General features: G+C 36.0%; 1 protein-coding gene and 1 pseudogene across 2 annotated transcripts; one reads left to right on the forward strand and one right to left on the reverse strand.

Moving 5' to 3' along the window:
- Positions 1–2,737: 2,737 nt before the first annotated feature.
- Positions 2,738–4,629, reverse strand: LOC130966016 (BES1/BZR1 homolog protein 2-like; annotated as a pseudogene).
- LOC130969246 (uncharacterized) lies at positions 4,565–6,709 on the forward strand. 2 transcript variants are annotated; one of them, XM_057894891.1, is made up of 3 exons: positions 4,565–4,980; positions 5,259–5,393; positions 6,327–6,709. In XM_057894891.1, the coding sequence occupies exons 1-2, from the start codon at positions 4,794–4,796 to the stop codon at positions 5,378–5,380; spliced, it is 309 nt and encodes a 102-aa protein (XP_057750874.1). In that variant the 5' UTR covers positions 4,565–4,793; the 3' UTR covers positions 5,381–5,393; positions 6,327–6,709. The 2 variants fall into 2 exon arrangements, with proteins under 2 accessions (XP_057750874.1, XP_057750873.1); XM_057894890.1 differs by having other exon boundaries at positions 6,457–6,709.
- Positions 6,710–16,250: the final 9,541 nt, after the last annotated feature.

A 16,250-nucleotide genomic window follows, 5' to 3' on the forward strand; every position in this document is an offset into this window, starting at 1 on the left:
GCGTAAACTCTTTAAAATCTTTTTTCACACTCAACGAATGCGAAAATGTAACTTAATGCTCAAATTTATTAAAATTTTTACTTCAATTTAAAATGGTAAATAAAATATTTTTATTTAAATAAAAAATTTTTTGAAACGAATGAATATTTTTCTTGGATTTTTTATAAATAAATAAATAATTAAATGTTTTATTTATTAATATATGTAATTTGAGGAATATTTACATTTTTAAATCGTATTACATATTCTTTCTACAATATAAACGAGATAAATATGAACATATTTTGTTTATACTCTTATTTATACTATAAACAAGATAAATAAAATTCTAATTGATCAAATCTCGTTTGCAAATAAGATATGAAAAATTCACAAAAAAAACTATATATCATTTACAATATAATTAAAATATGTGTATATCTATCTATAAATAAGATATGTGTCTAATTTAGGTTAAACGATTGTTATATATCGATTTGAATATTTTTTTTTTAATCTACTTCAATTCAAATTATTGTTAGATAAATAGATATTTTAAAAAAAATAAATTATAAAATTTATCTATTTACAATTATAAATTTATTTATTTTGTGTCTTAAAAGTATATTTTAAAAATTAAGTTTTTATTAAAATATAAAAATTTTAAATTTTTAACATATTTATTTTAAATTTGTTAAATAAAAAATTTTAAAACTTTAGATAAGTTTATCATGTTTTTAAAACACGTTAATTATAAATTGTTTAAAATTTGAAACTTAACGTAAAATGATAAAAAGAAACGTAAAGATGCTAAATTTTAGTAGAGCAATGTTAAAGTAGGGGACTAATGGGAGGTTTTAAATTTTAAATTTACGAAATTAATGGACAATTTTAACGTGACATCATGTGAAGGATTAAAACCAAAAAAAAAAAGTTATACAATCAAATAAAATATCTAACTAAATCCAACCAAATCGTTATTAAGGATTTTAAATTCACGCGCAGTTCTTCTTCTTCTCTTTTTCTTTTTAGTTCTCCTCTCATGTTGCTACTGTTTTTTCTTTTTTTTCTTTACTTTTTTGTTATTTTTCTCTTTTTTTATCATCATCGCCGATACTACCTCCACCACCACCTCCACTTCCTTCTTTTTCATTCTAATTTCTTCTTCTTCTTCCTTTTCCCCTCTTTCTCATCTATCTTCATCATCAACATCATTATCATCATCGTTATTGTTATTGTTCTTTTCATCATCGCCGTCTTCTTCTTCTCCCCCTTTTTTCCTCATCTTTCTCTTTCATTATCGTTGTTGTCACCACCACCATACTACCACCTCCATCTCCTCCTCTTTTTTTTTCATTTGAATTTCTTTGATCTCCTCCTTCCTTTTCCTCTTCTTCCTCCTCCTCCTCCATCATCATTATTATCATCATCGTCGTCTTCTTTTTGTATGTATAATAGTTCAAATTCAAAATGCACCGAAATTCCTTAATGATGGCGATACACAAACAAACTCAATTCAAAATAAATTCAAATAAAAAAATACACCTTATTTAAATCCAGAATGCACCGCAATAAAATTTAGAATACACCAAAATTACTTAACAATGGCAATACACGAACAAAGTCAGTTCAAAACAAGCACAAATGAAGTGGACGTTATTTAAATCCAAAATGCACTAAAATTACTTAATGATAACTCAAAATTTCTCCTCCTCATTCTTCTTCTTCTTCTTCTTTTCTTATTCATCTTTTTTTTCTTATTTTACTTTCTTAACAAGAACAAAATTAAGAAAAACTAAAACAAAAAAGAAGAAAAAACACATAATATTGCAAAATTACTAGAAAAAGGATAAACCTATATTCATTCGACTAAATAAGATTGCAATACATTATTATAAACATATTCATTCAAGTCTAATATGAGAAGCAATGCTTCTAAAAGAAGAAATAAGAGCAACATAAAAAAGAAAGAAAGAAAGAAAGAAGAAAAAGAAGAAGAAAAAATACAGCATTAAAAAATATTTTTGTACTTTTGTAGCAAAATTTTAGCGTAAAAATTAAAAAAAATGTGTTATTGTTAAAAAATGTTGGTATTATTTGTTCTGATAAATTTTGCATAATTTAAAATGTTTCCTCTTTTTCCTCCTCATCTTCTCTTTCTTCAACTTATCTTTTACTTCTACTTCTTCTTTTTCATCATTTTTTTATCTTTTTCTTCTTATTCCATTTTCTCATAATTCTTCTTGGTTCACTCTCTTAAGAGGAATAAAACAAAAAAATCAATGCTACAAAATTACTAGAAAGAAAAAGAGGTAAAAAAAAAACGCAGCAATAAAAGAACGATGATGGAGAGAAAACACGCAAAAAAGAAGAAGGAATGCGAAGAAGAAGAAGAAAGAACGAAAAGAAGAAAAAAAAGATATGAACGTTAATGTTTATGTTAGTGGCTAGAGAATTGGAGCGTGTATTCACACTCTCACTAAAGAAACTGGTTTTTGTTGAGTTTTGACCAACTTGATTGAATTTGATTGTCAAAAAGGAGTAAATTCTCAAAATGGTCCCTCAGATTGAGCCCGTGCACCAATGTTATCCCTGACTTTCTAATTGCACCCTTCAGATTGAGCTCCGTGCGAAATCTTGGTTCATCCACCCATTTCTGGTGTGACTCAGCAGTCGAAGCGTTGAGCTGGCGGTTTGTGGTCTACGTAGGCAGCCTTAAATGACGCCTTGGAGGTAGCCCTAAACATTATTTTCAACATCAGACCTTTCCGCAGCCTAGAGTAAGTTCTAACTCATCCACTCCCACCTCATGTATCCTCTCACCCTCCCATGGCTTTACTCTACCATTCTCAAAATCAAAATCTGATGATCTTCCTCTCTCTCTGCAGCCTGGCCCCATTGCATGCCTTCATTCATATCTATGGAATCCTGGGGAGTGATCTGCTGCATTACTGGTTTTCCAAGGTTAAAGGTAAACGATGGAAGAGCAGCCGAGACAGTCAAAATTAACCCAGCGACCGGAGTCCACAGTGGAAGCATCAGATTCATCACACTTAGGAATGGTGGAAGTAGCCAATTGGTGGCGGCGAGAGGGACTAGATGGGGCTGATACCGTGAAGAGAGGATGGTGGAATGAATTAAGAGAGGAGACATTGGAGAGGGATTCGAAATCAGCCTTCCTTTTAGAACCCCTGGAGGTTAGGGAAGAAAGAAGAAGGGTAACAGGGGCACTATTGGATATTCTAAGAGGAGGAAGGTTTGTGGGGATGGAGGTGATGTTATGAATGAATGGTAGGAAAAAGGAAGAGGGGTTTTGAATGTTGGGATCAATGCGAGAGGGGCTGGGGAATGATGAGGAGTTGGGCTAGCATAGTAGGAAGGAGCAGGGCTTGGGAACGCCGATGACGGCGGGCTCGGCTGTAGTGAAGAACAACCACTCATGTTCTCTGGAGTTCCTCCAATCTCACCTTGTGGTCTCTTGCATCCCTGTCATTAAAACACATATCTCAATTAAGATTTTTAGGGTGAAACTAACAGAACATAATCAATCATCTAGAACTATCACAATGACATCTGATCTCAGATTAACACTACAAAAGCTAATTAGATCGCAAGCCTCCAGGATCAAATCAACTTTTTAGCAAGATTAAAAAGCGGATCAACAAAGCAAGCAAGAAAGAGCAAGTAGATCTGAGAGGAAAAGAAGTAGAAGAAAAAACCTTGTGGTAGGTAGTACCGTTCTCTTCTTAACAAGCAATGCAAGTACCCTTCAGGCTGCCTACGTGGACCACAAACCGCCGGCTCATCACTCCGGCTGCTGAGTCACATCGGAAATGGGTGGAAGGATCAGAATTTCGCACAGAGCTCAATTTAAAGGGTGTAATTAGAATATTTTAAAAGTCAGGAATAACATTGATGCAATGGCTCAATCTGATGAACCATTTTAAGGATTTAGTCGTCAAAAAGACTTGAATATATAACAAGACCGTAAAAACAATACAAAACAAATAAAAGAAAAACGGTGAAAATCTCTCCATGGACAATATTTACTAAATTTTAATTTTTTAAATTTAAATTATATTACATCTAAATTTTATTGATAAATCAATCTAATTCTATTGAAATAATAATAAATTATATCGACTTATTTTTTAAAATAATCTAAATCATACCATAAATACTTTTTTAATTTTGAGGAATTAAATTTTTTATACGAAATACTTATATTTTATTTCCAATGTAATATATATGTGTTCCGATACTATAAATGAAATATAATGAATTAAAATTTTTATATATATCTCATTTACATCCATAGTATTATGACTTTAAAAAAATGATATACGAAATAAATAATACAACATAAATTAGTAAATATCTCCCAAATTATGTATTTTAGTAAATAAAATATTTAATTTATTTATTAAAAAATCCTATTTTTCTTTTGGATTAATTTGGATATGAAATTGGTTATATGTAAATAGTTTAATAAAGTGTATGATGCACCACAATTAATCAAGTATACGATAACATCCTCCTTTGCTTGCTTGTCTAGATCAGCTGGGATAGCTAGAAATCTAGAATAACTCTACGGAGTTAATTAATTAACAACATTGCCACACAAGTCTCGATTCGCACACTCACACCCATTCTTGAACACCAAGCGAAAGCTGAATTTCAACCCACCGCTTCTTCTTCTTCTTCTTCGTTCAAAGTCACAAAACGCCAACGAAGACAGCGATCTGACTGACCAAAAACACCGAACAATTATATACTTAGAAATCTTCTTGCAAAACAAAGGGCAAAAACAGAAAATGTATGTGGATCACGCGTTTTCGATCTCGGACGAGGACATGATGATGGGTACCTCGTACACTGTGAATAACAAGCCCCCAATCAAGGAGATCTCACTCGCTGTCGCTCTTCTTGTTTTTGGAACCCTTGGAATCATCATCGGTTCTCTCATGGCTTATAACCATGTCGGCGGTGACACTGCTCACGGTGACAACCATCACTCTGTTCTCTCTCTTTTCTTTGAAAAAATGAAAATATCTTGCATTTAGGGTTTTGAGATTTTTGTTATTCTGCTCGAATTCGACTTAAAATTCTGAAAGGTGAAAACTTTTTACTTGGAATAAAAAGATAAGAGTTTTTTACTTCTTGGGCAGCTGAAAAATTAGGAAATTGTGCTAATTAATTACTCAATTGAGAAAGTTGAAAACTTTATGAATTTTTTTAATATTTAATTTGTGGTATTTTTGTGTGAATGATTGATATAGGGTTGTTCTTTGCGATCTTGGGAACGCTGTTGTTCATACCAGGGTTCTACTACACAAGGATTGCATATTATGCTTACAAGGGTTACAAGGGATTCTCTTTCTCTAACATACCTCCAGTTTAGTTTACTTATATATGTATGTCATATTGTTAAGATGATCATATACCCTTCTCTTGTACAGATCTCTTTTTTGTTGAACTTTGTACTCTACTTTCTTTTGTGTCTAAACTAAACCATATATACTGCTACTTGCTACTACTGTTAGGATTTGTTCTATCAAGTGAATCATTCTGCTCTGAAATCGTTAACTAGGACATGGATGAATGGTGATAGTTTAAGTTTTGCGTGTCATGTGTAAGCGTGGATTAAATGATATAGAAGTATGATTTGAGGGCTTATCTCTCTCGTCTTTTCTTTTATTTTTCTGTCTTTTGGTTCTTTACATTATGAGGAGGTTTGTGTATGTATGAATTCTGAGTTATTGATTTGATTGGAAGATATTAGGTGCTGTGGATGTGGATACGTGATTGGTGAATGTGACTGAGGAAGAAGAATTAGAATTGTTAGTGTCAAAATTGAGAGAAGAATTAAAAGGGGGGAAGTAGACTCTCATTTCATTCGACATAGTTCATTACAATATCTAATACTAGTATTTATACTATTTTATTTTCGAGTAATAACTAATCCTGCCCTATTAACTTAATACTATCTTTCGAGTAAACCCAAATTATACTCACTACATTTTGCTAACAGAATACTATCTTAATTGTGACAAGAAAAACTTTCTTAACAAGTTTTCTTAGAACAGTCGTTAGAAAAACCTTAAATATATTTCGATTTGCTTCTAACTTGTAGGGGTATTAGAGAAGTTCGGGATTGGGTCCTCTGAACCATTTGAGCTAAATGATGGGTCCTATGTGTGTCATATGTAAAGCATATACCCTTGTCATTTAAGAGTATGTGATTCATACATGAATACATCATCTATATGTGACTAGCATAATTTGGAACTTAGGAAGGATGTGATTTAATTTCTGTGTGACTTGCAAGTTGCAATAATCAATTTTAGGTGCTTACATGGAGTTCAAGATGCCACTTGAACCACGCAGTGTTTTCTCCATGTTTCCCTTTCTGAAGATTGATGAACAAGATCGTTAGCAGCTGCACTAATTGACACAGTTTTTCCTTTCATTTTATAGCATTTATTTTGGTTGGTTTGGCCTATTTGTGTTGTGGACATCAAGGGGATGAAAAGGTGGATTTGCGTATCAAATCCATCATCCATTGCTAGAGAATTTTGATGAAGTCTACATTTCCATTCAACGGTTGAGATGGATGAGTCGGCAAAATGTTCTATGTAAAATAAGTACAACAAACATTTTTTTATTCAAATGCTGAGATATGGATTTTTTTATACCTTTCTCTGCTCAATTTCCTCCTTTTGGGGGCTAATATTCCTTTGTCTTATGATTGGACTATGCTTTTGAATATCATGTATGAAACCAATCATGCATAGGGAAGATTGATTTTGAAAGAAAACTTTGAAACTGATATCGTAAGGCTTGTTATGCCCTTTGGAAAAGAATATACTTTATTGAAGTCTAGAATCTAGATCAAGCATTTGGCATATTGTCAAGTTTGTTTATTGAAGCTAAGGTAGACATGATAAGTAAATAACTAAAATCCATAATTTGAAATCCCGATTATTACAAACTAGGAAAAAATATTTATATATTCACCCCAATTCATTTTATTCATTATCAGCAAAATCTTTTAAATTTTTAAAACAAGTCCAAAACTCAAAACACTCAAAATAAGCATTAGACATTCATCATCCATTATACCAAAAGTAAGATTGTCTCTCACTTTACACGGCGGTCGGCTAAGAGAACTCCATCGAACCAAGGTATTTTTAGTAATAACAATGTCATCCAAGGTGGAGATATGGACCCAAGGAAGACGGAACCACCGAGCATAACTGCATAATCGTGACTGATGAAAGAAAAAGGATCTTCAAGAGTGTAGCCGCCGCAGAGGTGGGTGGTGACGTATACCAATTCTTTAAGGTTCATTCAGACTAAAGACGACAAAGGAGACTTCATCTAGTTATCGGGGCGGGTTTGTGGGGTTTGGGAGTCATGGCAGCTTTGCCCAGGCCTTTCTGGCCATGATAATAAAAAAAAAAAAAAACACTCGTTGAATTATTTAGTAAGAAATAAGAGAAAAGTGGTAAAAAAAAGTTTAACTCTCAAAAGACAAAGGTGAGTTTTCTTGCAACATCTGCTTGGCCACCACCAGCATGAGGGGTGGCTTTGTGAGAGGAGGAGCATCTCATCCACACTCATCGAGGTAAATGTTCGGAGGTAATGGGGAGTCATCTGCTAGGAACACAAAGGAAGAGTAAGAGACTAGAAGGTGTGGAGTTCTCTGGAAGTATAGCTATAGTTCCTAGAGTGGAAGAATGGATGGAAGAGGAGGAGGATGGTAGCAGAGGAGGGGAACCAATTATTCAGGAGGATGCTAGTGCAGATCAAAATGCACATGAGAATACTAAGAAAGTTTCGTTTGGCGTTTGTTAGTGTGGTCAGAAGTGGAGGAAAAGGGAGGCCAGATGAGGATGGAAATGAAGCTAATAGCGAGGATAAAAATGCTACTCCTGAGGAGAAGGAGGAAGAAGAAAATATCTCTATTCAGAAACTGCCAAACGGTCTCTATAATGTAGTGATCCCTCAAGATAGGGTTGTGCATGGGCCGGGTGAAATCGGGTTTGATGTGACCTAAACCCGACCCAAAATATATACTGGGCATATTTGTTAGATCCGAACCCAACCCTAAATCCGATGAAACCTATATACTTTCGAGCCACGATTATACCGGGTGAAAACCGGGCCGTTAACATTATATTATCTTGATACCTTCTTGTAAGTTAGCATGTAAAAATATCCAAATTTTCAAGACTCCAACCATTATTTGACATGGTAAAACTCACTTAGAAAAATATAATAAGAACCAACTCTTCTCTAAAATTAACGCATAACCATAATCAATACTAATATTGCCTAATAAGTAATAACACCAAATATTTAAATCAATACAAATAACACAAGATTATGCATTAGTCTAAAGTCTTATGCATTTTAAACATAAAACATTAACTTATAGTCTTCTATATAATGACTAATAACACAAAATATTAAGGATTACAATACTTAAATTTCACATAATAATAGACATCATCCATCACTAATAACACAAAATATTAATTATGTATGATGATCGGGCCACCGGACCGATTTCGGGTGACCCGAGCTATGGCTCGGACCTGACCCGAAATAATGACCGGGTCTATTTTTAAGATCCATACCCGGCCCTAGACCCGATGAAATCACACCAAATTAGCCCCAAAAGTGTTCGGGACCGGGCCGGGTCTTCGAGCCGGGCCGGGCCATGCATACCCCTACCTGAAGAAGTGAAGAGCAAACTCAGGAAGGATTGGTGGGAAACCCTCATTGTTAAACTCTTTGAAAGGAAGATCTTTCTATCTGCCATACAGAGAAGGCTGCAAGCGATGTGGGGAAGAATGGGGTCCATAGAAGTGATTGACATAGGAAATGAGTTTTTCCTTGTTAAATTCTTTAATTCGGAAGATCTTGACTTTGCGATAATGGAGGGACCATGGAAGATTTTGGATCACTACCTCACCATTCCACTATTGAAGCCGGATTTTAATTCGGCTGATGCCACCATAGATAACATAGCAGTTTGGATAAGGCTTCCTGATCATGCTATAGAATATTACGACAGGGCAATCCTCGAGAAGATAGGAGGCATTGTGGGTCGCATAATTAAAGTGGACTCTAATACTGCTCAAATAAGCTAAGGGAAGTTTGCGCATCTTTGTGTAGAGGTTGAGCTGGATAAGCCCTTGGTTTCTCAATATCTAATCAATGAAAAATCCCATAAGATAGAGTATGAAGGGTTGCACCAAGTCTGCTTTGGATGTGGACGTATAGGGCATGAAAAGAACCAATGTCCAGAAGCTCAAAGTGGAAATGGAGCGGCACAGAACTAGCAGAGCTCAGAAGTGAATCAAAATCCAAATCAGAATTCAGTGCTGAAGGTAGAGGGTGATGCCATAATGATCAGCAAATATAATGAAAAGGGTAAAAATGTCATTGATCAGACACAGGAGACTTATGTGCCTTGGATGCTAGTCCAGAAAAGCGTACATGGCAGGAGGAGTGTGAAAATAGGGGAAGGAATGCGAAATGACGAGGGAAGAAAAAAAAAGGGAAAGAGGACAGTATAGTACAATTATCCCGTTTTGCAATTCTACAAGAAAATAATGAGGAAAGCCATGATCCTACCAATCATGAGCAGTTAGGTAATGACGCTAATAAAGACAAAACAACTAAAAGCTTTCAAGGAGGTAAAAGGACACACAAAGCTAATGCTAATGCCAAAAACACACCTTCAGCTATACACACAGCCCAAAAGAGCCATAACTCTGGCCCAAACCCACAAACCCCACCTGCCAAAAACTGCCAATAACCTACAACAACTAAAAAAGGAACCAACCCTAGCCCAAAACAGCAAATGAACATAGATCAAAATCACATGGCCACACAAAATAATAATCTCAAAGCCCCAATAGACCAAAACTAGCAAACCCACAGTATGGATATAGAAAACCCAAGGCCCAACCCAGAAAATTAGAAGGAGCCTAACCCTTGATAAACCCCATTTTTAGGGTTTATCTTGTACTTAATTTAGGAAATTTTATCAATTTTTCTCACATTTATTCAATGAAATAGTATGGTTTTGTAATTCCCTCTTAATTTGTGCTTAAGTGTAAAAACATGCTTTTTAGGTCTTTAATTGCTAATTTTAATTCACTTTGATTCTACTAGATGCCTTGATGTGTTTGTTAGTGAATTCAGGATGAAAAGGCTAGTAATGGATCAAAGGAATGAAGAGAAAAGCATGCAAAGTAGAAAATAAATGAAAAATCAAGGATTTGGAGTGCAAACATCAACGCGCACGTGTGACAGACGCGCACGCGTGAATATGAAGTCGCATGGCGACGCGTACGCGTGACATGACACGTACGTGTGAGAAGAAAATGCCAAGTAAAGTGTACGCGTCGCAGCTCGCACGTGACCCCATTAAAGGGAAAACGTTGGGGGCGATTTCTGAGCTTCCCAGCTCCCAAATCCAACTGATTCCAGAGACTATTTCATGCAGAATTCAAGATGGGTCAAGGGAGAGAATAATTAGTAGGAGTTTTCACCATGATTTAGTTAGTTTCTAGAGAGAGAAGCTCTCTCTTCTCTCTAGAATTAGGTTAGGATTAGGTTAAATTCTCTTAGATCTAAGTTTTCTTGTTTTCATCTGGTTTTCTTTACAATTTCTTGTTGCTACATCTTTGCTTTCTTAGTTTTATTTGTTATTTCCTTTATTTTGTTGTTTTTATGAGACACTCTTGTTTCCTTTCATTTCCTTTAATGCACTTTATGTTTTATGTTTCTTATTGTTTAATTGCCTTGTTATTGTTGATTTCTTGCTTTTAGTAGTTGTAGATTTACTATTTCTTGCAATTTACCATGCTTTTCTTTTATACCTTCCAAGTGTTTGATAAAATTCTTGGTTGGATTTTAGAGTAGATTTTTGTGTTCTTGGCTTGGGATGGTAACTTAGGTGAACTTGAGTTGCTAATGTCCAAGTGATTGATGATTGGTGTCCATTGACTCTAGCTTCCACTAAGTTAATTAGTGAGGTGGCTAAGACTTATGGATTAGAATTGATAAAGTTCATTTGACTTTCCTTCAATTGTTAGAGGATGACTTAATGGGATTGATCCTTGCAATTATCATATTGTGGTTAGTGACAAGGATAATGATCCTTAACCATTAACCCTGCCAAGACCTTTTTATCATTTGAGTTTCATTTACTTTTCTTGTCTCTTATTCCAAAACCCCAAAAACACTTATCCATAACCAATAATTGAGCACACTTCCCTGTAATTCTTTGAGAGACGACCCGAGGTTTAAATACTTCGGTTATTTTCATTGGGATTTGTACTTGTGACAAACAAATTAAATCTTGATTAAGGATTGTTTGTTGGTTTAGAACTATACTTGCAACGAGATATTTATTGTAAAATTCTTTACCAACATAAAATCCTTACATCAAATTTTGGCGCCGTTGCCGGGAAATTGCAAATGTGTGCCTTGTTATTGGTTATTGTATATATGTGAATATTGTGAATATGCTTCTTTGTTAGTTGTTGCTAGTTTTAGGAGTTTGCTTTCATTATTTCTTATTAGCTTTTGATTTTATTGTCTTTTCACTATGAATTCTCATCACTTTGGCTATGAGTGTGGTTTCAATTATGTTGTAGGGAATGGAAACTTCAATGAGGATGTGCATCAAGGGTGGAACAATCAAAGATGGGAGGAGTCTCAAGGGATTGATCAACCTTCTTGGCAACAACCTCCTCCGGTTTCTCATAGTATAATCCAAACCCTAATGCATATCAATCCAATAGCTATGATGGACATCCTTGTGGCTATCAACAACCACCACCATATGCCTATGAATCTCATCCTCAACATAGCCCTCAACCATACTCACAAGCCCTTTTTTACCAATTGCCTTCCTATGACCCTCATCCACCATACCACCAACCCTCTCTACCACATCCTTGTGACCATTATGAGCAAAAACCCATAGAACCACCACAATTCCATCACAATTACTCCCAAGAATCACCTCAATACACACTATCTCCATATTTCTACCAAGAAGAACCATCTTCCTATTATGAACCATTTCTCCAAAATAATGAACCCTCCTATCCACCCCAAATCTCAATAGATGATTCTCTCTCTTTGCTACTTCAAGGGCAAGAAGATATACAAAAGAACATACTAGAATTTGTGGCTACCTTGACCAAGGTAGTACACACTTTGGCCTCCCAATACTCATGCACTCAAAGTACTTTCATGGCCACATATGAAGAATCAAATGAAGAGTTTAGCATGAAGGAGGGATTAAAAACTTCGGTGGAGAACACAGAGCGGGATTTTGTATTGGAGCAATTGGAGGAAGCTATGATTGTTGAAGAAGAGGAAGAAGTGGTTGAAGACTTAGGAGATGCAGAACCACCATCGGAATCTCAAGAACCTCCTTCCAAGAAGCTTGAAATTGATGTTGAGGAGGGGGTACAACCTCCAAGGCATATCATAGTTGGAGACTTTGAAGAGGTTGATCAAGAGATGGATTCAATAATTGATGAATTCTTATCTAAATTTGAATTCTCTCCCATTGGACATGAAATTGAGGTCATTGAAGTGACATTGGTGACCTTGTTGAAGACTCTTCCATTGGGTGTGAAGTCGATGTTGAAGTGGACTTCGCACAACCTCTAAGATTTGATTCGATTGATGATGAGGAGGAGTTGGAAGAAGTTAACAAACAAGGAGAAGTTGAAGGAAGTTGTCAAGTGGTGGATGTAATCAAAGAATTGCATAAGGGAGTAGAACTTGCAAGATTATTGGAAACACCTCTCCCCAAGCCATCACCATCCATTCTTTCATTTAAGTGGGTAAAATTCTTATCCTTAAACCTTACTTTCTCACTTGAATATGGTTTGCTTAAGACGGATGGTCAACTTAGGAGGCTTTGTGGCATTAAGCGTAAGAGAATGATGTTTAGTGGTTGGCGTTGCAAATCAAGGCTCATTATGGTTAATACTTCAAGGATTAGATACAAGGGTTAGGCTAGTGCTCAATTGGATGTGTCTAGAAGGAGAGTTTGGTATTATATTGAGAATTCCTCTTGCTTGCCACCCGGATGGATTAATGATGATCAATTTGAAGACGGGTGTAAAAATAAGATTTGGGATCCAGGAATACATGAGGATTAAATTTGTGAGCCCTTAGCTTGTGCGGAACTCCATCAAAACTTGGTAATATTAATTTTGAAGAGTGGAGCTCATTGGAAGACTAAGCATTGGTGGATGTTCGAGGATGGATTCAAGCACAAGCCACCTTGATGAGGAGCTCCCTATAAATCCAACTTAAGGGCAATAAACAAAAGTGTTAGGTGGGAGACACCCCACCATAGTAACATCTTTCCCTTTTCCTTTTTGTAAATATTGGTAAAATTAGTTTAATTTTCTGTTTTGTTTAGTTAGTTGAGGTTATTTGGGAGTCTAGTAGGTTAAATAAGGTTTTATGGTATTTTGGTAGCTGTTTGGAGGTTTGGAGTGCTTGGTTTGGTGCAAGAACTTGAAAAATTTTGAAAAACAGAGCACTATGCCATGCGTACACGTCACCTACGCGTACGCGTAACCTACGCATATGCGTAACCTACGCGTACGCGTGACCACAAGATTTTCGACCATCCACGCATACGCATCACCCACGTGTACGCGTGGATCCAAAATTTTCACCTCCCATACAAAAATCCGAGATTTGTGCGAGTTTTGTGCTGAAATTGTGCCTTTAACACAAAATCCAGCCATGTGTACACGTCACCCATGCGTACATGTCGCCCCTCTAAATAACCCATCACGCATACACGTCGCGCCCATTTCATCTATCCACGCTTACGCGTCACTCCACGCACACGCGTGGAATGCCCTGTTTCACCACTCTTCTTTTCTTATCTTCTTTCCATTTCTTTCCTTCTTCTCTCTTCTCTTCTTTTATTTTCCTTCTCTAACCATCATCCAACACTACTAATCACCATCTAACACCATTTCTTTTAGTTAGATAGTTAGTTAGTTGTCTAGTTAGTTTGTTTATGTTTATTTTTCTGTTTTTCATTATAAGTGTTGGATTATTAATATTATTTGTTGTTTATTACTGCTTATTAACTTGATGCTATTTTAACATAATTGTTTTTGTTATTCATTGTTGGATTCTTTGTTGAGGTTACAATTTGCTACTTGGTTTTGAGTCCTTAATTCTTAATATTTTTGAATATCAAGTGCATGAAAATTGCCTTTTAAAGCATTCTAAATCTTTTTGAATTGCATGATTTGGCTATCATGTGATTTGAATCCTTTTCTTTGATCAGGTAATTTCATGATAGATGTTGTACATTTATCTTAATGAATTGTGTTTCTTGATCATATGCATCCATATGTTATGCTTATTGATGAGCGGATAATTTATACGCTTTTTGGCATTGTTTTTAGGTAGTTTTTAGTAAGTTCAAGCTACTTTTAGGGATGTTTTCATTAGTTTTTATGTTAAATTCACATTTCTGGACTTTACTATGAGTTTGTGTGTTTTTTTGTGATTTCAGGTAATTTCTGGCTGAAATTGAGGGACTTGAGCAAAACTCTGAAAAAGGCTGACAAAAGGACTGCTGATGCTGTTGGAATCTGACCTCCCTGCACTCAAAATAAATTTTCTGGAGCTACAGAACTCCAATTGGCGCGCTCTCAACGGCGTTGAAAAGTAGACATCCAGGGCTTTCCAGCAATATATAATAGTCCATACTTTATTCGGAAATTGACGACGTAACTTGGCGTTGAACACCAAGTACATGCTGCTGTCTAGAGTTAAACGCCAGAAAAACGTCATGATCCGGAGTTGAACGCCCAAAACACGTCATAACTTGGAGTTCAACTCCAAGAAAAGCCTCAGCTCGTGGATAGATCAAGCTCAGCCCAAACATACACCAAGTGGGCCCCGGAAGTAGATTTATGCATCAATTACTTACTCATGTAAACCCTAGGAGCTAGTTTATTATAAATAGAACTTTTTACTATCATAATCTCATCCTGGATTGTATTTTGAATCTTTTGATCACCTTCTAGGGGGCTGGCCATTCGGCCATGCCTGAACCTTTCACTTATGTATTTTCAACAGTGGAGTTTCTGCACACCATAGATTAAGGGTGTGGAGCTCTGCTGTACCTCAAGTTTCAATACAATTACTATTACTTTCTATTCAATTCTCTTTTATTCTTATTCCAAGATATACGTTGCACTTAACTTTGATGAATGTGATGATCCGTGACACTCATCATCATTTTCACCTATGAACGCGCGTGACTGACAACCACTTCCGTTCTACTCTAGGCTGGGCGCATATCTCTTAGATTTCCCAACAGAATCTTCGTGGTATAAGCTAGATAGATGGCGGCATTCATGGGGATCCGAAAAGTCTAACCTTGTCTGTGGTATTCCGAGTAGGATTCTGGGAATCCGGAAAGTCTAACCTTGTCTGTGGTATTCCGAGTAGGATTCCGGTATTGAATGACTGTGACGAGCTTCAAACTCCTGAAGGCTGGGCGTTAGTGACAGACGCAAAAGAATCAATGGATTCTATTCCAACCTGATTGAGAACCGACAGATGATTAGCCGTGCTGTGACAGAGCATTTGGACCATTTTCACTGAGAGGATGGGATGTAGCTATCAACCAAGGGTGATGCCTCCAGACGATTAGCCGTGCAGTGACAGCGCATATGACCATTTTTCCGAGAGGATTAAAAGTATCCATTGATGATGGTGATGCCCTACATACAGCTTGCCATGGAAAGGAGTAAGAAGGATTGGAAGAGCGAGTAGTGAAGTAGAGTTTCAAGAGGAGCACAGCATCTCCATACGCCTATCTGAAATTCCCACTCTTGAATTACATAAGTATTTCTATCCCTCTTATTTTCTTTTTATCATTAATTTTCGAAAACCAAAACTATTTAATCTGCCTAACTGAGATTTACAAGGTGACCATAGCTTGCTTCATACCAACAATCTCTGTGGGATCGACCCTTACTCGCGTAAGGTTTATTACTTGGACGACCCAGTACACTTGCTGGTTAGTTGAACGAAGTTGTGTCCACACATAGCAGAGAGCCACAATAATAATCCCATATAAAATAAAGAATACAATATTGTGAGTATCACAATTTCGTCCACCAAGTTTTTGGCGCCGTTGCCGGGGATTGTTCGAGTATGGACAACTGACGGTTCATCTT

The sequence above is a fragment of the Arachis stenosperma genome, chromosome 3 (genome assembly GCF_014773155.1).
Source record: "Arachis stenosperma cultivar V10309 chromosome 3, arast.V10309.gnm1.PFL2, whole genome shotgun sequence".
NCBI classification, from domain to species: domain Eukaryota; kingdom Viridiplantae; phylum Streptophyta; class Magnoliopsida; order Fabales; family Fabaceae; genus Arachis; species Arachis stenosperma.